This window comes from Triticum dicoccoides, chromosome 4B, assembly GCF_002162155.2.
Source record: "Triticum dicoccoides isolate Atlit2015 ecotype Zavitan chromosome 4B, WEW_v2.0, whole genome shotgun sequence".
NCBI classification, from domain to species: Eukaryota; Viridiplantae; Streptophyta; class Magnoliopsida; order Poales; family Poaceae; genus Triticum; species Triticum dicoccoides.
Window position 1 is genome coordinate 639,378,791 of NC_041387.1, and position 16,394 is coordinate 639,395,184.

At 51.9% G+C, this 16,394-nt stretch overlaps 1 protein-coding gene, 1 long non-coding RNA gene and 1 other non-coding gene across 4 annotated transcripts; 1 reads left to right on the top strand and 2 right to left on the bottom strand.

The window, feature by feature from the left end:
* Positions 1-837: 837 nt before the first annotated feature.
* On the bottom strand, positions 838-3,603 carry LOC119294127. Its single transcript, XR_005143349.1, has 4 exons — positions 3,377-3,603; positions 3,098-3,289; positions 1,352-1,728; positions 838-1,262 (listed from the first exon to the last, which is right to left on the bottom strand). It is a non-coding gene; the product is annotated as an uncharacterized LOC119294127 (long non-coding RNA).
* A 2,586-nt stretch (positions 3,604-6,189) lies between these two features.
* On the top strand, positions 6,190-6,349 carry LOC119296623. The gene has a single exon (XR_005145346.1). It is a non-coding gene; the product is annotated as a U12 minor spliceosomal RNA (small nuclear RNA).
* Positions 6,350-10,389: 4,040 nt separating this feature from the next.
* On the bottom strand, positions 10,390-14,371 carry LOC119291960. 2 transcript variants are annotated; one of them, XM_037570769.1, is made up of 3 exons: positions 12,816-14,371; positions 11,346-11,610; positions 10,390-10,970 (listed from the first exon to the last, which is right to left on the bottom strand). In XM_037570769.1, exons 1-3 carry the CDS (start codon positions 14,325-14,327, stop codon positions 10,669-10,671), a joined length of 2,079 nt encoding a protein of 692 aa, XP_037426666.1. In that variant the 5' UTR covers positions 14,328-14,371; the 3' UTR covers positions 10,390-10,668. The 2 variants fall into 2 exon arrangements, with proteins under 2 accessions (XP_037426666.1, XP_037426665.1); XM_037570768.1 differs by having other exon boundaries at positions 10,390-10,973.
* Positions 14,372-16,394: the final 2,023 nt, after the last annotated feature.

Here is a 16,394-nt window from a genome sequence, read left to right on the forward strand (position 1 = left end):
TCTCTGTTGGGGAAATTCTCTCTACTTCGCCCGTGGCGCAGATTGATGGTGCTGCCTGGCGAGATGGCCTCTACATCCTGCTCTGGAACGTGTGGAAAGCCAGGAACAATGTGGTCTTCAACTCCATCAGCTGTGGGACTGGCGACGTACTCTGGCGCGCGGCCGACGATACACTCCTATGGTCCAATCGTTTTGAGACTGGACCGAGAGAACAGCTCCTCCTGTTCCGCTCCTTCCTTATCTCGGGCGCTTAGATTTCCTCTCTCTTTTTTGCTTTTTGCCTATTTATCTTGTTGTTTTTTATCTCCTCGATGGAAAACACTGTATGACGCCTCGGCATTTCGAGTAATATAACAACCGGTGGAGCTCCCGCTCCCCCGTCATTCTCGAAAAAAAATAAGAGCGTTTAGATCACTACTTTAGTGATCTAAATGCTCTTATATTTCTTTACGAAGGGAGTACATATAATTCTCCATGGAGAATAGACAGGGAGTATGAATTACAACTACGCACCAAGCTGCTTGTCGTTGACGACGCTCGGGCAGACGGGAGAGTAAAAGAATCATCGAGCAGAGCAAACAGCAGGGTGACCCATTTGTATCAGTAGTAGCTCTGAAGAAAGAATGAACAGAAAGGGTCAACTATTTATTCAGAGCCGAGAGCTGAGCAGTTAGTTTGTTTATATTCTGAAACAGACAGGACCAAGCAAAGTGAGATAGCATTGATTGATTGGCAAAACAAGCTCGTAGGTGGGCATCCATGATGCAGCCGCAAGAGCAAATATGACATGATATGAATAACTTAGAAGGAAGCAGAGTTGAACAAGCCAGCCTCATACATACATACAGGAAGGAAGGAAGGAAGGAAGGACCTGATAGGCAAATTTGATTACACAAGAAGAAGCTAGCTGGAGTGAAACCAAAATCACCTTGCCACCCCGTTTTGTTGTTTCACAACCAACCAGAATGGGAACTAGCAAGGCTAGAGCACAGCAGCGAAAAGAAAAACCAGAAGAACGACCTTGTGTACACCTACAAACACATATGTAGGTAGAATTCTCCATGTCCCATGGAGAATAAACAGGGAGTTTGAATTACAACTACACACCAAGCTGCTGCTTGTTGTCGTTCACAACACTCGGGCGGATCGGAGAGTGAAAGAATAATCAAGCAGACCAAAACAGCAGGGTGACTCATATCAGAGCAGTGATAAGATTGGGGGGAAAACTCAAGCAGCTCCTCCTCGTTCATGGAGTCAGCCGCCTGCTAATCCAAATTGAAAAAAACAAATTCATTAAGAGGGGATCAGAGAGACATGGAATGAAGGAGAGGATGTGGATCGAGGGAAGCACCTCAGTTTGTCACCGGATGGTGTGAAGCAGCAGCTCGCTTGGCCGGGGAGGGAGCTCGACCATGTGTCGTCCTCGTGAATGGAGGGTTCATGATGCAGGAGCAAATGAGATAGTGTGAATTAAATAGAAGCAAAGTTGAAGGAGCTAGCATCAATACATACAGGAAGGAATGGAAGCAGCCGAATCAGCCTACTCTTATGGAATCATAAATCAAGCATATAATTATAAACAAATCAATCATATGTATGGATGGATGATTTGATTGACATAACAATGCCTAATTGCAAGGCACTGCCTTGGGTAATTCTGCAATGATCCTACCTAATCACAGCCACCATAAAGGTCCGTCCAGCTAGTGAATCTGCTCGTGCTCATGTCTGAATCGGAAAAAACAGAAATTTTTGAATCGGCCTAGAAGTGAACCAGACAGACCGGAGGCAATAGAGGAGTAAATAGCGTAAAACTACTACTTTACAGGCTAGAGTTCCAAAAAACTATCGGTTTTTAATTTTTCTCAGATAACTACCAAGTGGGTGGTCGGCTGTTTCAAAAAATCCCAAATACCCGTTGCTTAAAATTTAAACTTGTTTATGATAGGTCAGGCCCGCACCTAAACTGTCCGTCTATTTGACTGTTTGTTTGACCGTTAACTGGCATGTGGGGCCCACTTGTTAGTGTATCTTCCACACTTTTTCCTCCTCCTCCTCTCGGGTAATCCCTCTGTGCCTCCCTTCCTCTCATCTCGCCGGCGTGCATGCCCCGTCCTTTGTCGTCGTTCACTGACCCTCCCGGCGCGACAGCGGCCAGCCACCGCGTCCGCCCCTCACCTTCCGGCGGCCATAGCAGAGGCCGGCCTCGGCAGCGGCAGTGGGAGGCACATGCTCCAGCGGCGGCGCAGGCTGTACGTGTACGCGTCGTCGGCCGCGGCGAGCTCGAGAAGGTCGGCGAAGGCGTCGACGGCGGCCGCGGGCAAGGAGCTCCGCCTGGACCCCAACACGTCGCCTGCCTGGACCCCAACACGTCGGCCAACCACCGCGTCCGCCCCGCCACCCACCGCGTCCGCCCCTCACCTTGGCCCTCACCTTCCGGCAGCCATAGCAGAGGCCGGCCTCGGCAGCGGCAGCGGGAGGCACATGCTCCAGCAGAGGTGCAGGCTGCACGCGTCGTCGGCCCGCGGCGAGCTCGAGAAGGCCGTCGAAGGCGTCGATGGCGGCCGGTGGCAAGGAGCTCCGCTTGGACTCAACACGTCGCCCACCTGGACCCACCTTGAGCCGGCGCGAGGAAGAGGGAAGAGAGACAGGTCACGCGACAACGAGCTCCGGCGGCTGCCGGCGCACCTCGCCGGCCGAACGAGGCGGCGTGAAGAGGAGCTGCGCAAGTGGTGCTGTGATCTGGAGCAGGGACCCGATTGCTTTTTGGAAAAAGATGCAGGGACCTAATTGCTTTTTAAAAATATTTCAGGGAGCTGATTGCTTTTCAGAAATACACTGACATATGGGTCCCACGTGCCAGTTAACGGTCAAACAAACGGTCAAAAATTAGAGCTCTGACGCATGGGGCCTAACTGTCATAATCGCGATTAATAGAAAAACGCTCTGTCATTAGGGTTTTTTGAAACAGCCGACCACTCACTTGGTAATTATCTGAGAAAAATTAAAAACTGGTAGTTTTTTGGAACCCTAACCTGTAAAGTAGTAGTTTTATGCTATTTACTCGCAACAGAGAGATTAGAGAGGTGGAGGAGACCTTCCATCCCACTCCATGGCAGGAGGAGAAGGAGGCTGCTGTCATCAACCGGTGGCTGGCTGCTGTACCTCCTACCTCACTCACCTACAGACAAGACAAGACACGAGACGAGGGGGACAAGGAGAGAAAAGGAGACAAGGGGATGGGAGGAGGATTTCATACCGTCGTCGAGGTCTTGGAAGTTCCTCCTACCTGAAGAGGCAGAGGCAGAGGCAGAGACGGGGTGAGATAGAGAGATTGAAGGAGAATAAGAAGAGGAGGAGGAGAAGGGATTCATACCATACCATGCCGTCGTGGAGGTCTTGGAGCGCTGCGGTGGGTCGCCATGGACGGACGGACGGCGCGAGGAGGGGTGGAGAGAGGGCGGCGCGGGGTGAGCCAGTGGATGTGCGGCCAGGGAGAGGGATAGAAGGTCTCCGGCAATGGAGTGGAGCCAGCAAAAGAAGCGCGCAGCCCTCGGGCGAAGCTGCAGGGAGGAGGTGGCGGCCCAGGAAGGAAATCCACGGGCGGCCTCAGGGCATCTCCAACCGGTTCGGCCTCCCAGGGCGCTTAAATAGAGCGGCCTGGATGCGTGCCGGCGCTAGTTCGGCCCCTGGGGGCGACCTAACTTCCAGTCACGCCCCCATGCGCCGGCCCCAGGATGGAGGAAATTCAAACTTGATCGTTCTCGCTCTCAAAAGACGTCGCAAATCCGGCGATCGGACGTAGTATGGCGTTACAAAAAACAGAGGGGCGCCGTGCGCAACGAATCACTCGGCTTGGTCGGCTCCAGGCGTTGGCGCAGTCGGCGTGCGCGGGCTCGTCGGTGTCGGACCTGCTTCGTCGCAGGGCTGCGTCGGCGCGGCTTCGGCACTACTGGGCGGCGATGTAGAGGCGCCGTCCGGGCTTGGCGTCCGTGTGGTCGTGGGCGTCATCGGCGTCGTCGGCGTTGCCGTCGGCAGCTCGTTCAGAATAAGGCCGCGCTGCACCAGGTACCACACCTTGAGCTTCTCGTCGTTGCTCTGGAGCATGTCCGCCCCGCTCATCCGAAAAGCCATGTCGGTGTTCCTCTTCTTCGCGGCGACGTTCGTCCGGAGCAGGTCGAGCTTGATGGCGTTGTTCTTCATAAGCGACGACCACCGCGCCTCGGTCTTCTCTTCGCGTAGGACGGCCCGGCCCTGGGCGTCGGCGAGGCAATGCTCGATGGACTCCTGCACTCGCGCGGTTGCCGCGTCGGCACTTTTCCCCTTCTTTGCCAACTTGTGGCTGTCCGGCCGTCCCTCTGACGCGCCCGGAGTCGGCGCGTCTGGCTTGTATGTCTCCTTGGCCTTGTCGAGGGCACGCCAGACTTCCGCTCACTTCTCGCACTTGTCAATGCGCTTGTAGACGTGGAGGTGCTTGAAGTCGGCGTCTTAGTTGTCGCCCCGATACATGGCGAACATACGCAGCAGCTGCGCGGAGAGACAAACAGTTGGCGGGCGTAGGGGCGAAGATATGCGGGCGAACGGCGTGCGTACCTGATCCTCAATGCTGGCGCCGCTCTCCGGGCGAGCCGCGACCTCCTCGACGATTCCATGCCATTTGTTGCACTCCAACTGGATACGCCCCCAATGGTTCGCCATCGCCTTGGAGCCGCGCTGCATGTACACGCCTTTGAAGGAGGGGTCGACGAGCTTCCGCTCATCGAAGTCGGCCTTGATGCGGTCCCAGTACGTGTCCAAGCTCTGGTTCGCACCGGTGGTCGGGTCGAGGCAGACGACTTTCCATGCTTCGGCGAGGCATTCCTCCTCCTTGGACGTCCACTTGATGCGCGGTTTGCCTGACCTAGCCGCCCGCTTCTTCTTCTTCTGGCACCCCTTCGTCGGAACAGGCGCCGGTTCCTTCTCCTCCTCCTCCTCATCCTCCTCCTCCTCGGGTTCCTGCGCGTCGTGGCCGTAGACGTAGCCGAGCTCGGCCTCCATGTCGCCGTTGAGGTCCACCACCTCGTCCTGGGTGGCGAACCCGGGAGACTCGGTGGCCGCGGTTGATCCTGTCACGATGATGTCGTCCATGTCGGCTCCCATGTCGTCGGTGCCGCCGAGGTGCGAGAAGGGTAGTGGTCCGCGGTAGAGATGGGGCGTCGGTGTGGATGCGTAGGAGGCGGGCCGCGAGTAGTTGTATGGAGGGTACTGCACGCCGACGAAGGCGGGCGAGGGCGTGCGCGTAGCGGGGTGACCATGAGGGAAGGTCACGTTTGGGTTGAACCCGTCGTGCGCGTCGCCGTCGGCGTAGCAGGCGGGCGACGATGAACCCCATGGAGATCCGGCGCCTTGTTGTCCCCAGGGCACGTACTGGGCGTGGCTGACGACGGGTGGGTTCATCCCCGCCTGGTCGACCGATGAGGAAGACGCCGCCGTGCGTGCCGCGGTGTCGCGGGCCTTCTTGGCTATGGCCCTGTTCCGCCTGTCGGTGGTGACCGCTTCGCGCCGCTGAACTTCCACCCTTCACTCGGCGTTCGACAGGCCTGGTGGCTTCGATGGCGGCGCCCTCGGCTTCCTCGGCTTCGGCTGGGCCACGGCCCCACTCGCGGTTGCCGCCGCGCGCGGCATGGCGTACTTCTTCGGCGGCATGGCGTGCTTCTTCGCGGCGAGCGGGAGGGGGTTTGGCGGGAGGAAGGCGAGAGCGAGCGGGAGAAAGGGATAGAATGGCGGAAGGAAGGCGAGCGAGCGGGAGAGATGCGAGGGAAAAATGTCAAGAAACGGCGGGAAAAGACCCTCGGGTCGCTTCCAGGGCGGGCCCACGTGCCTTTTTCGCTTGCGTCGGCTCCCCAAGCGCCCCCCAGGGCGCCGGGTTCGGCCTGGGTCCGCCGACACCAGTTTTGGCCCGAGCCGGCGAAAAACGGGCTTCTGGGGGCGCGACTGGGGCCTTTTTTTGTTGCCGGCGCGGCAAAATCGCCTGGGGAGGGCCTGTTGGGGGCGCGGCTGGAGATGCCCTCACGCACACACGAACAGAACGAAGGAAGGAAGGAAGACGTGAGTGAGGCTTGGTGCTGATTTTAGTCCCACCTCGACGAGCGGAGCGGGTGGGGGGAGGCGGGAGGGTACAAATAGGTGGTGCGGGGCTTGCGGTGAGGGTTGCCTTAAACTAATGAGTAAGGAAAACAAAGCGGTGCGGTGAGAGCCGCTCGCGATGCGGGGGTCAAAACCCCGCACGACAATTTTTGCAGGGGAAAAGAGGCTGGCGCGGGCACGGACACTGCTTACTTTTGCAGGACCTGTCTGTGTGGGCCTCCCCGCCCACCAAATCACAACTCTAATTTCTTTATTAGGCGGCCTGCTTTTATTTGTTTGGCCAGTGCTAGGCGCCGGCGGACCGGCCCCTTGTTTTTTAACGCGGGACGCGGCAACACCCACCTCCTCTCTCGTTGCAGCAGCAGTTGCTCGTTGCAGCTATGATTTCATCTCGTCATGGTTGTAGCTTGCTGCTGCTCGTCGCCGGTCCCAGGCACCCAGCTTTCCATGATTTCATCTCGTCATGGTGGTAGCTTGTTGCTGCTCGTCGCCGGTTCCAGGCACCCAACTTTCCATGATTTCATCTTGTCATGGTTGTAGCTTTGCTGTTGCTCGTCGCCGGTTCCAGACACCCAACTTTCCATGATTTCATCTTGTCATGGTTGTAGCTTTGCTGCTGCTCGTCGCCGGTCCCAGGCACCCAGCTTTCCATGCTTTCATCTTGTCATGGTTGTAGCTTTGCTGCTGCTCGTCGCCGGTCCCAGGCACCCAGCTTTCCATGATTTCATCTTGTCATGGTTGTAGCTTTGCTGCTGCTCGTCGCCGGTCCCAGGCACCCAGCTTTCCATGATTTCATCTCGTCATGGTTGTAGCTTCTACAGGACATGGTTGTAGCAAAAAAACATCACCGTCGTCGCAGTCGGTTGTAGCTCGCCTCACAGATCGTAAACACATGGTCGTCGTCATGGCACCAAATTTTATTACCGGTCGTAGCAAAAATGATATGTGGTTGCAGCAAAAACAAAATAGTCGGCGCTGCCAAGTGTAGCTCGCCGCCGGGTGCTTGTCACTGGCGGCGCAATTGTCTTTCTCATGGTCGCAGCTTCCACACTCTTCGTCGTAGTAGCAAAAACACTTGTTGGTGGAAACTTTGTGGTTTGCCGGTTGCAACAAAAACGGTTCTCGGCATGTCGTCACCACAGAACAACAAATGATTGCAGCAAAAATAACTGCTGGTTCCAGCTCCAACTCTGACCATTTCCAGCAAATCCAGCCACTGGTTCCAGCTCCTGACTTTAGCCGGTTGTAGCAAAATCAGTAGATGATTCCACCTTAGTCAACAACCGGTTTGCAGCAAAACAACTATTGGATCAAACTTCAGCTCTGCCTGGTTCAATCAAAAAATCAATAACACCGTAGCACGGCGTCTCCGACCAGCCATGGCAGCACCGGTGTCCCCGTCGGTTGCTTCAGCACTTGGGGGCTTGACAAGCACGGGGACGGGGGTGCGGCGAGGGAGACCTTTGGGATGTGACCGACGTGCTGCAGAGATGGGGAAGGAGCAAAAATAGAGGAGCAGCAGGTGCACAGGAGCAGCATGCCAGCATGTATGGCGGGGGAGCGAGAGAGAGAAAATGAAGATGCCGCGGGAGGAAAAAAGAATATGCGGGAGGTGAGAGAGGCATCGTGGATGGAGCCCACGTCCTATGTCTCGCTAGCTGAATCCCTGGGAGGGATCTTGCGTGCGCACCAGAGTTGCACGGTTCCCTTCGATCGTACATACGCGATGCGGCCGGCCAAAGTTTCCGCCGGTGCACCGGTTTCAAGTGTTTTCCTATTTGTTTTGGCAGCGTAGTTCATTTCATTAAAATAAATGTATATCTCATTGTCTATATAAAGAACCCTACTGTAAACTTAACCATTGATTGCGCATGGGAGGATGTTAAGCACAATTTCTCTCTTTCCTAATTTCATGCATGCATTAATTTTATCTTATTTCTCTTTTCTGTGCGTGCCCAATCTCTACTAGCAGTTAATTAGCAGTTACTAATCATATACAAACAGAAAAAACAGAATTGATGATGTCATCAAAGATTCTTCCCAATGTGAAAATTTAAAATATTTTGTAGCTCAAACCGTCACTCCGATTGAAAAACCGTTTTCATATAAAAGATTCGTCGTGAGAAGATCTTCGAAACAAGATCCCATATTAATATGTTTCGACGACTTTCTTTACGGGTCAAAAGTTATCAGGCTCAGGCTAAGTAAGTTATCACGTCTCTGGTTCATAAGTTACCATCTTGTTTATATAGAAATTATCAGGGCATAAAAATGGTCAACGAACCTTCTCATGCGGTTCAAATGAACGAGAGGAAATAATAGGTGATGTCATCCTAGATTCCTCCCTATTTCAAAACTTTAAAATATTTTGTAGCTCAAACCGTCGGTCATATTAAAAATATGTCTTCACATAAAAGATTTTCTACGACGAAACCTTCGAAACTAGATCCAATATTGATATGTTTCGACGACTATTTTTTGGATCAAAAGTTATCGGGCCCAGACTAAGTTATAACTGAGTTACATCTTATTTATGTTGAAATTACCCGGGCATAAAAATGGTCCTTCTAGCTTATAACTAGAGGACAAAAAGGCTGATGTCATCATAGATTTTCCTCTATTTTAAAACTATGTTTTGTAGTTCAAACCGTCGGTCCAATAGAAAAACCATTTTCATATAAAATATCCATCATGCCGAGAGCCTCGAAACTAGATCCCACATTGGTATGTTACGACGACTATTTTCAAATCAAAAGTTACTGATACGTCCATTTTGCATCATGTTTTATTGCTATTATTTATAAAGTTTTGAGTCAATATAACACTTCATGGAGTATTTCTAATGCTTTTTCTCTTTTAATATGCAAGATTTACACAAAGAGGGAGAATACTGGCAGCTGGATTCCAGGACCTGAAAAAGCTACAGCAGAGACACCTATTCTGCACATCTCCAAATGGGCTGAAAATTCACGGAGAATTATTTCAAAATATATAAAAAATACTGGGCCAAAGATCCACGAGAGGAGGCAAGCCAGGTGCCCGGGCGCGCCCTGATGCCATGTGAGGCCCCTGGCCCATGTCTGCCCCCCTCCTTCTGGTATATAAGTCATTTTACCCTAAAAGATTTAGAAGGAGACTTTCGGGACGAGGCGCCACAACCACGAGGCGGAACTAGAGCAGGAGCAATTTGGCTCTCCCGCGGGCAGATTCCGCCGGGGACACTTCCCTCCGGGAGGGGGAAATCGAAGCCTACGTGATCACCAACACCCCTCTCGTCGTGGGAGGATCAATCTTCATCATCATCAAGCACAACACCATCTCATCTCTATCCCCGAAGTCAACCACTAGATCTTGAGAGATGAACACTCACAATGATCTTGCAACACAGTGTGTAGTCACCACCACTCGGTTGATTGGATCTGGATCACCACCACCAAGCCGTGGATCGTACCACCGTCGGTATGTCACCGCCCTTGCGAAAGTCTAGCACGTTGTCGTCATGATCCACCTCCCAATAGAAGCCCGATGGCCCATCGGGGCCACCTCATGGCCCGACATGCTGACCACCAGATAGGGGCTCTCGCCCTTGGCTGCCGCCCCGATTATGGGCACTACAACCAAGCAGCCGAGCACCCATCACCGCGTCGAATGGTCATCGTCCCCATGAGCATCACGAGCCACCGACATGACTACCAAATCGAGGCACCGAGCCTGAATCCCTCGAGCATCGTGCCGCCCCCTTGAACCACCACGGTGGACCTCCCCGCCGTGTCGCCACCAAATCTGCCACCGGAGGCCACCGCCCCGACTTCCACTGTTGTCTCGTAGGTCTGCTACGTCAGGCGACATGCCACATGAGAAGGAGCTCCCCTGCCGCTGCCATCCGTCGAGGTAGGCTTCACCCCGTCGGCCTCATCCAGCAGCGACGAGGGCCAAAGGGAAGGGACAAGGCGGCTAGGTTTGCTCGTGCCACCCACCCTGGAGAGCGGCGCGAGCATCTCTTTAGGATAGGGGAGAGAAGAAGATTAAGGCCTCTTTGATTTAGGATAAGGGATTGAAGTGACATGCCCACTTAAATCCTAGTATAAGAGTAACAAGGAGCGTTTGATGCAAGAGGAAAAACAAAGAAATTGTAAAAAGAGGTCGAAGTTGATGTTAGATTTTCTATGAAATGTAGTATAAAAGATTTCATATGAAAAATTTGTATGAAATCCAATGCTATGAATAAAAGTACCAACATATGTAGAATTTCTAAGGATCTGTACAAACATGATAAATGCAAATCATGCACATTCTATCATGCATTAATATCTACAGTAGCACACACACCAGTGCTACTTTTTTTTGAGGGCCACAACAGGTACGCACTGTAAACAGAAATGCAGTTTTTGGTTCTAGAAACTACTTGTTAGGTCGACAGACTTGCTAATCCTATAATTAAACGAATAAACGAACTAGCTGCTACTTAATCGAGGATCGTCAGTGCAGACAAGCGAATACTACACCCAACACAGTAAAATAAATTGTTTTCTTCGTTACATATTACTCCAGGTCGTCGACCTCCTCCTCGCTTTCATCTTTCTCGATAGTGAAGTCATTGCTACCGAGGTACATGCAGTCCTCGTCGAGTCCGCCGTGCACCCACCTGGCAACATATTCACTGTGCTTTAAGATTTGATGGTTGGTGTAGGGCTCGATATCGCCCTCCGGATAGCAGTCATTATTGTACAGATTTTCTCCGCGGACCATCTTCTCGAACTCAGCCTCGTGCCCATGGAATCTCTCCAAGGCCGGGTGCACAATCCTGATTCCTTGATGCTCGCAGAAAAGGCAGCGGACTAGTCCTGCTGTACAAAGATGCACAAGATGAAGCACACAGTAATGAGATTAAATTATGATGAATCTGCATGCACTTAATTTTCCAAAAAAAAAATAGCAGGAATTTTGCTGTCGCTCGGAAAGTTATGCTGATGAATGTTTGTAACGATATGATCATACAAATTAGGAAATCTACTTAATTAATTCAACGATTACAGCCAGATTCGATTGCGGTATGTAAACTATCAACTTCCTAGTGAATGTAACCATCTACATATCATCTATAATACATATGGATGGCAGCGCATGACATGAGCAAGAACTATTTATGAAGAACTATATCCATATGATGAAAAGAAAAGGAACCTTAAACGAAGGGGATGGAATATGTGTGTATATACCAGCGCCTGGTGGTGGCAAATCCACGGGGCAACACAGAAGCTGGCAATCCTGGTTGTCGTCGTGGTTGCTAAGCTCGGCAAAGAAGAGTACAGGAGCTGAAACTATGCCGGCAACATTTCGAGTCGCTAGAAAGTTGGCATGGGTGTGATGGTAGTAGTCATCATTAGGATCAAGTCCTGGCTTCAAGCCCGAGCCTTCGCAGTTGTCAGGACCTGACACACATTCATTCACACCACACACCACATGAAGCTGATAAGAGTGTCCCTACAAGATTGCAAAGAATCAGCAAGTGAGCGCAAAGTAGAACTAAGGGAAGATCAATATCCCCTCTTTTCAGACCACTACGGCCTCACAGCACATCCTAATCAAACTTGATCTCATAGCACTACTTGTTTGAACATTATTCTAGAGTCCAGATGATAATGCTTGTCCTTCGCGTAGGGATTAACTCAATCATCAGGATCTTACCCAATAAATTGGAGGATCAGTGCGAAACTAAAAAGTGGGCCTTAGCTAGTAAAAGGCAATTACGGGGAAAACATGTTTCTATCCCTAGCTGTCTTTATTGTTCAATCAGAAATAGGGCACCAACTATTTTTATTTCGAAATACTTATCTTTGTCGATGCAACAGAACTTACAAAATTGTATTGCAAAAGAACCCAGTTGTTCCAAAATATTTAAAATATCAATGGGTCATATACACAGTTTCATTTGGAATAAAATCTCCGAGTATCTTTTAGACTTTTACTATACGTACAACTCTTCATCAGAATTATTTTTACCCACAATGAGTGCAGTCATGAAGAAGAATGGAAGCTCTTTATCAGAATTATTTTTACCCATAATGAGTGCAGTCACAGTAGAAGAAGAATGGAAGCTCTTTATCAGAATTCTTTTTACCCATAATGGGTGAAGTCACAGTAGAAGAAGAATGCAAGATCTTACTATCAGCCGATGAGCAATGAGGTAGTGTGGTGCATTAGTAAATGAAGAACCAAAAAATTGTTATGCATGACTAGTAGTGTGGTGCATGTCTGAGAGGGATGCATATGCAGCAGTGCAGATTCCCAGAAAGAACTAAATGATATATTCTTTATTGGTTTGACTATTCCCAGCTAATGTAATGATTAACACTATGAAGTACTAGAGTATAAGACTAATAGCCTCTAAAAAATGAAAGGAAAAACTGGGGCCCCAAAATTTTGGGGACCTGCCAGACAGGGGCCCGTCAGTCATGCAGTGAAGCAAACTTCTTGGGCTTGTCTGAAAGTTTGTGTACATGTGGCAACGATTCAGCAGGATTATAAACAAAAACAATATGAACTTTCACAAGATGAACTGCAGGGCTTTCAGTCAGTCTATGTAGGTTTTTATTTAGCAGGTTCCATTAGCTGTTTATGTAGGTTTTTGGTAGATATAATTTGGTTAAAACTAAATATAGAGGTATCCGAGGGATAAACTAACTCACTGAACTCTGCTTCTCATATCTCCTTAGTGCAGCCTTGACCTTTGCAGAGATCCTTCTATGAGCCCTTCGCTGTTTACGTCCCTCAGACATGGTAAAATGGAACTGTCGTTCAGAAATGGGAGCTGGCCTCTGCTGCTTGGTTAGCACACCAACAATGGAATGGCATTCAGAGCACAATAGCGTGTGTATCTGGTGGACACATTGAGAGGAGAGCTGATACTGGCCTCCATCTTGTAGCAGTGACAGGACATGAGGCGCTACCAACATCGCCTTTAATGAACTGAGGAATCCTGCTTGGGCGTCGGGCCTGGGGTGCCATGCCGCAATGGAAGCAGCCCGGTAGGCTTCTTGTTCTTCCTTGGCACTGCTGCACTGCTTTGTCACGGACAAGTTGAGTGCCGTGTCGAGCAGGAACCTTATGGCCTGATCGGCGTTGAGATCTTGGTAACAGGTGCAGAGGAAGGAGACAAGTCCGTAGAAGGATCGTGCTTCAATCCGCATTAGGCACAATGTGCCGACAATGTCGAGCTCATCTTGCTGACTCAGTGGTGGGAAGGTGGCTTGGTACCAGATGGTGTTGATGATGATGTTCGAGACGGGGTCGAATGGGCCGTAGCAATGTCCAGCATCGAGCAGGCTGCGGTGGTAACCACGCGGCAATCTGGCGAGAGCCTGCAGGTAGAATCCATGGATCGTGTCGAGGAGCACTAGCCTCAGCGACCACGAATGCTGGTAGGTCAGCTTGGTGGCGTGCTTGTGGCAACGGGCAGCCAGTTTCCATGGCCTGACGAGGCTTCCATCAGGAGGAGGATATGGGGAATGTGCCGTCTCCTGGACCAATGTGTGGAAGCTGTGGAGGATGTCGCGGGGGGGATTGGGCTGCACATCTGAGAGCAAGGGGACAACATTGTGGAGGGAGGAGCTCAGCAACAGCCACACGCCGGCGAGCTGCGAGGGACACGGGTGCTTGGCGGCCACGATGGCGCAGTTGAGGGCCAGCTTGAGGGCGCCGCGGGCAGCGGCGGAGCCTTCGCGGAAGCACCTGACGCCGCGGTCCTCGATGACGATGCGCGCGGCAACGATGGGGTCGGCTTCGGCGAGGAGAAGGTACCTGACGGCCTCCCAATCGGCGAGGTAAGGGAAGAAGCAGGTGAGGAAGGCGACGAGGCCGTCGACGGAGCGCCGCTCCATGTCCCTGAGCTTGGGCCCGTCCACGACGCCCAGCGCCGCCGTCGGGTCCGTGTCAACTGGAGCTTCCGTGGCGGCGAGGAGGGTGCTGGCGATTATGTTGGAGACCGGATCGAGCCGTCCGACACAGACTCCCAGGCAGACGTCGGAGCGCCGCCGGACGGTGAGCCGCCTGAGGGCTTCCTCGTAGTGCTGCCGGATCTTGAGGAGGAGGAGTGACGCTTCCTGATCTCTCTCCTTCATCAGCGGGGCGCCGTAGTCGTGCAGCGCCGGACCGTAGACGCGGAGATGGCCGGTGCTGGCCTTGGCGTTGAGGATGGCCATCGCCTCGCCGGCGACCTAGGTGGAGATCGATTTCGGGAAATCTTTTTTTTTCCGTCAGCAGGAATCAGACCTGGGCATATGTCGGGCCGGGCCGGGCTTGTAAAAGCCCGACGTTCTTTTCTCAAGCCCGAAGCCCGAAATACATTCTTTTATCAAGTCCAAGCCCGTCACGAAGCCCTGGCCCGAATGTTGTTTTTAATTGTTTGCATGTGTAAAAGCATTACTAGTAGAACCCTCAAACCCTTAAATCTTCAAAGCACTTTTAAGGGTTGAGAAGTGTCACTTTTTGACACTTTTAAGGATTGAAAAACAGGGGCAAATACTAGAACCCTCAAACCCAACCCGTAAACTGCTTTAAGGATTGGATTTAAGGGTTCTAGTCTTTGCCTCAACCCCAACCTTTAAATCTATCATTTGGCATCTCACAATTTATGACAACAAGAACACAATCAACTTCCAAACAAACTACCAAATGACAATCATTGATGCATGGTTTAATAGTTTACATTACAAAATCATCATCTTTCTCCTCTCATCGGCATCATCACCAAAAGTTGCACCTCGGTGCCATCTCCTAGACCACAAGCGGGCTCCATCAAGCATCTCCATCGGCACCGGTGGAGTCGTACACACCGCCATCACCACAACTACTCATCGGAGTGTCACCTCGAAAAGTAGAGGACGCAACACGAAACATCCTCTTCCTCTCCGCGATGTCCTCCTTGTAGTCCTTCCACCATTGCAATTGGTCTTGATCCATGTCCTTCTTGGACATCATATGTGCTCTTTCTCTTCCACCATGAGTTCTTTCCATACCTTTGCCTCTTTGAGCTTGATCATCCTCTCCTCCACTCGGCCTTGCGCTTTGCTTTTTCACGTTTTGCTTCAACTTGTGCAAGCTTGACCTCTTTCTTCTTCTCGGTGATAAGAAGCTTCATCTCCAATGTCTTCGTTGTCAATTCCTCTCTTGCCTTTATCATGTGGTCCATCTTCTCCCTTAGGCTTGACGCCTCTTCTTCCATCTTCACCCTTAGCTTGCCCTTCTTGTTTTCCTCGGGCTTGCCCACGTTCCTCTCCTCCTCATCTTCACTATCGTCCATCCTTAGCATTACCGACTTCTTGGGTGCGGTCTCTTGATCCCTCAACTTCCACTTGTTAAAGGTTTGAAGAATTGACCAAACATGCTTAAATGGGAATGGCTTGCCCTTGGAAGCGCCATCTCCTTGTACCTCAAGCCGGCAATTGTCTCCTATCAACCACACATAAATCACATAAGAACCCACCAATAGCATAGTGCACACACATAATCAAAATAGTGAAGAAATATGTACTCACATAGTCACTCTCCACGGTTCCACTAGGTGGTGCATCCCTCACTTGGTCCATGGCCGCACTCCAACGAGAACAAGCGGGCTTGATCAACTCCCACCGGCCTTGAAGCGACCGGTAAGTGCGATGGATGAACCCACTAGTCTTCGGCTTGATCCTACAATAGACGTCCTCGATCCTTTGCCAATAGAGTTTACCGGTTTGATCGGTGCCGGTGGTAGCATCCATTCCCACAGCTGCCCAAGCACGAACCAAGAGGACATCTTCCGCCTCGGTGTAGTTTGTCGACCGAGCGTGTGGGCGGGAAGCGGCGGTGAATGCCTCCACCCCTATCTCGGCCACCTCCTCCTCGTCATCCCCTTCATCCTCCTCATCTTCCTCCTTTTCCTCCAAGTCGTCGCCAACCCTAAAGGGGTCTAGAGGCGGAGCTCCGAGGTCCACCTCCGCGTTTTGTAGGAGGTCCATGAACGAGGACGGGGTTGCCATTTCCTCGAGCACCTCATGCACGGCGGGAGGAGGTTCGGCGACGGTGGCGGGTGGGGGCGCGGCCGCGGCGGCGGGCTTCTTCCACGGCTTCTTCACGGCCGGGGACGAGCCGACGATCTTGGCGGCCCCTCAAGGCCCACGGCCGGCCGCCTTCGGCCGGCTCTTCTTGGGGGCGGGCGCCGGGGCGGGAGGCTGGGAGGCGGGAGGAGGCGCCGCGAGGCCCGCCCGCCGCCCCTTCGCCCCGACGTGGGT

Bases quoted from the DNA above. Each gene is read 5' to 3' on its own strand.
- LOC119291960 (XM_037570768.1), bottom strand. From the start codon at position 14,327: ATGGCCATCCTCAACGCCAAGGCCAGCACCGGCCATCTCCGCGTCTAC. The intron at 11,611-12,815 runs GTGAGTTAGTTT...GCAATCTTGTAG, and splicing joins GATATGAGAAGCAGAGTTCA to GGACACTCTTATCAGCTTCA. The intron at 10,974-11,345 runs GTATATACACAC...ATCTTTGTACAG, and splicing joins TTTGCCACCACCAGGCGCTG to CAGGACTAGTCCGCTGCCTT.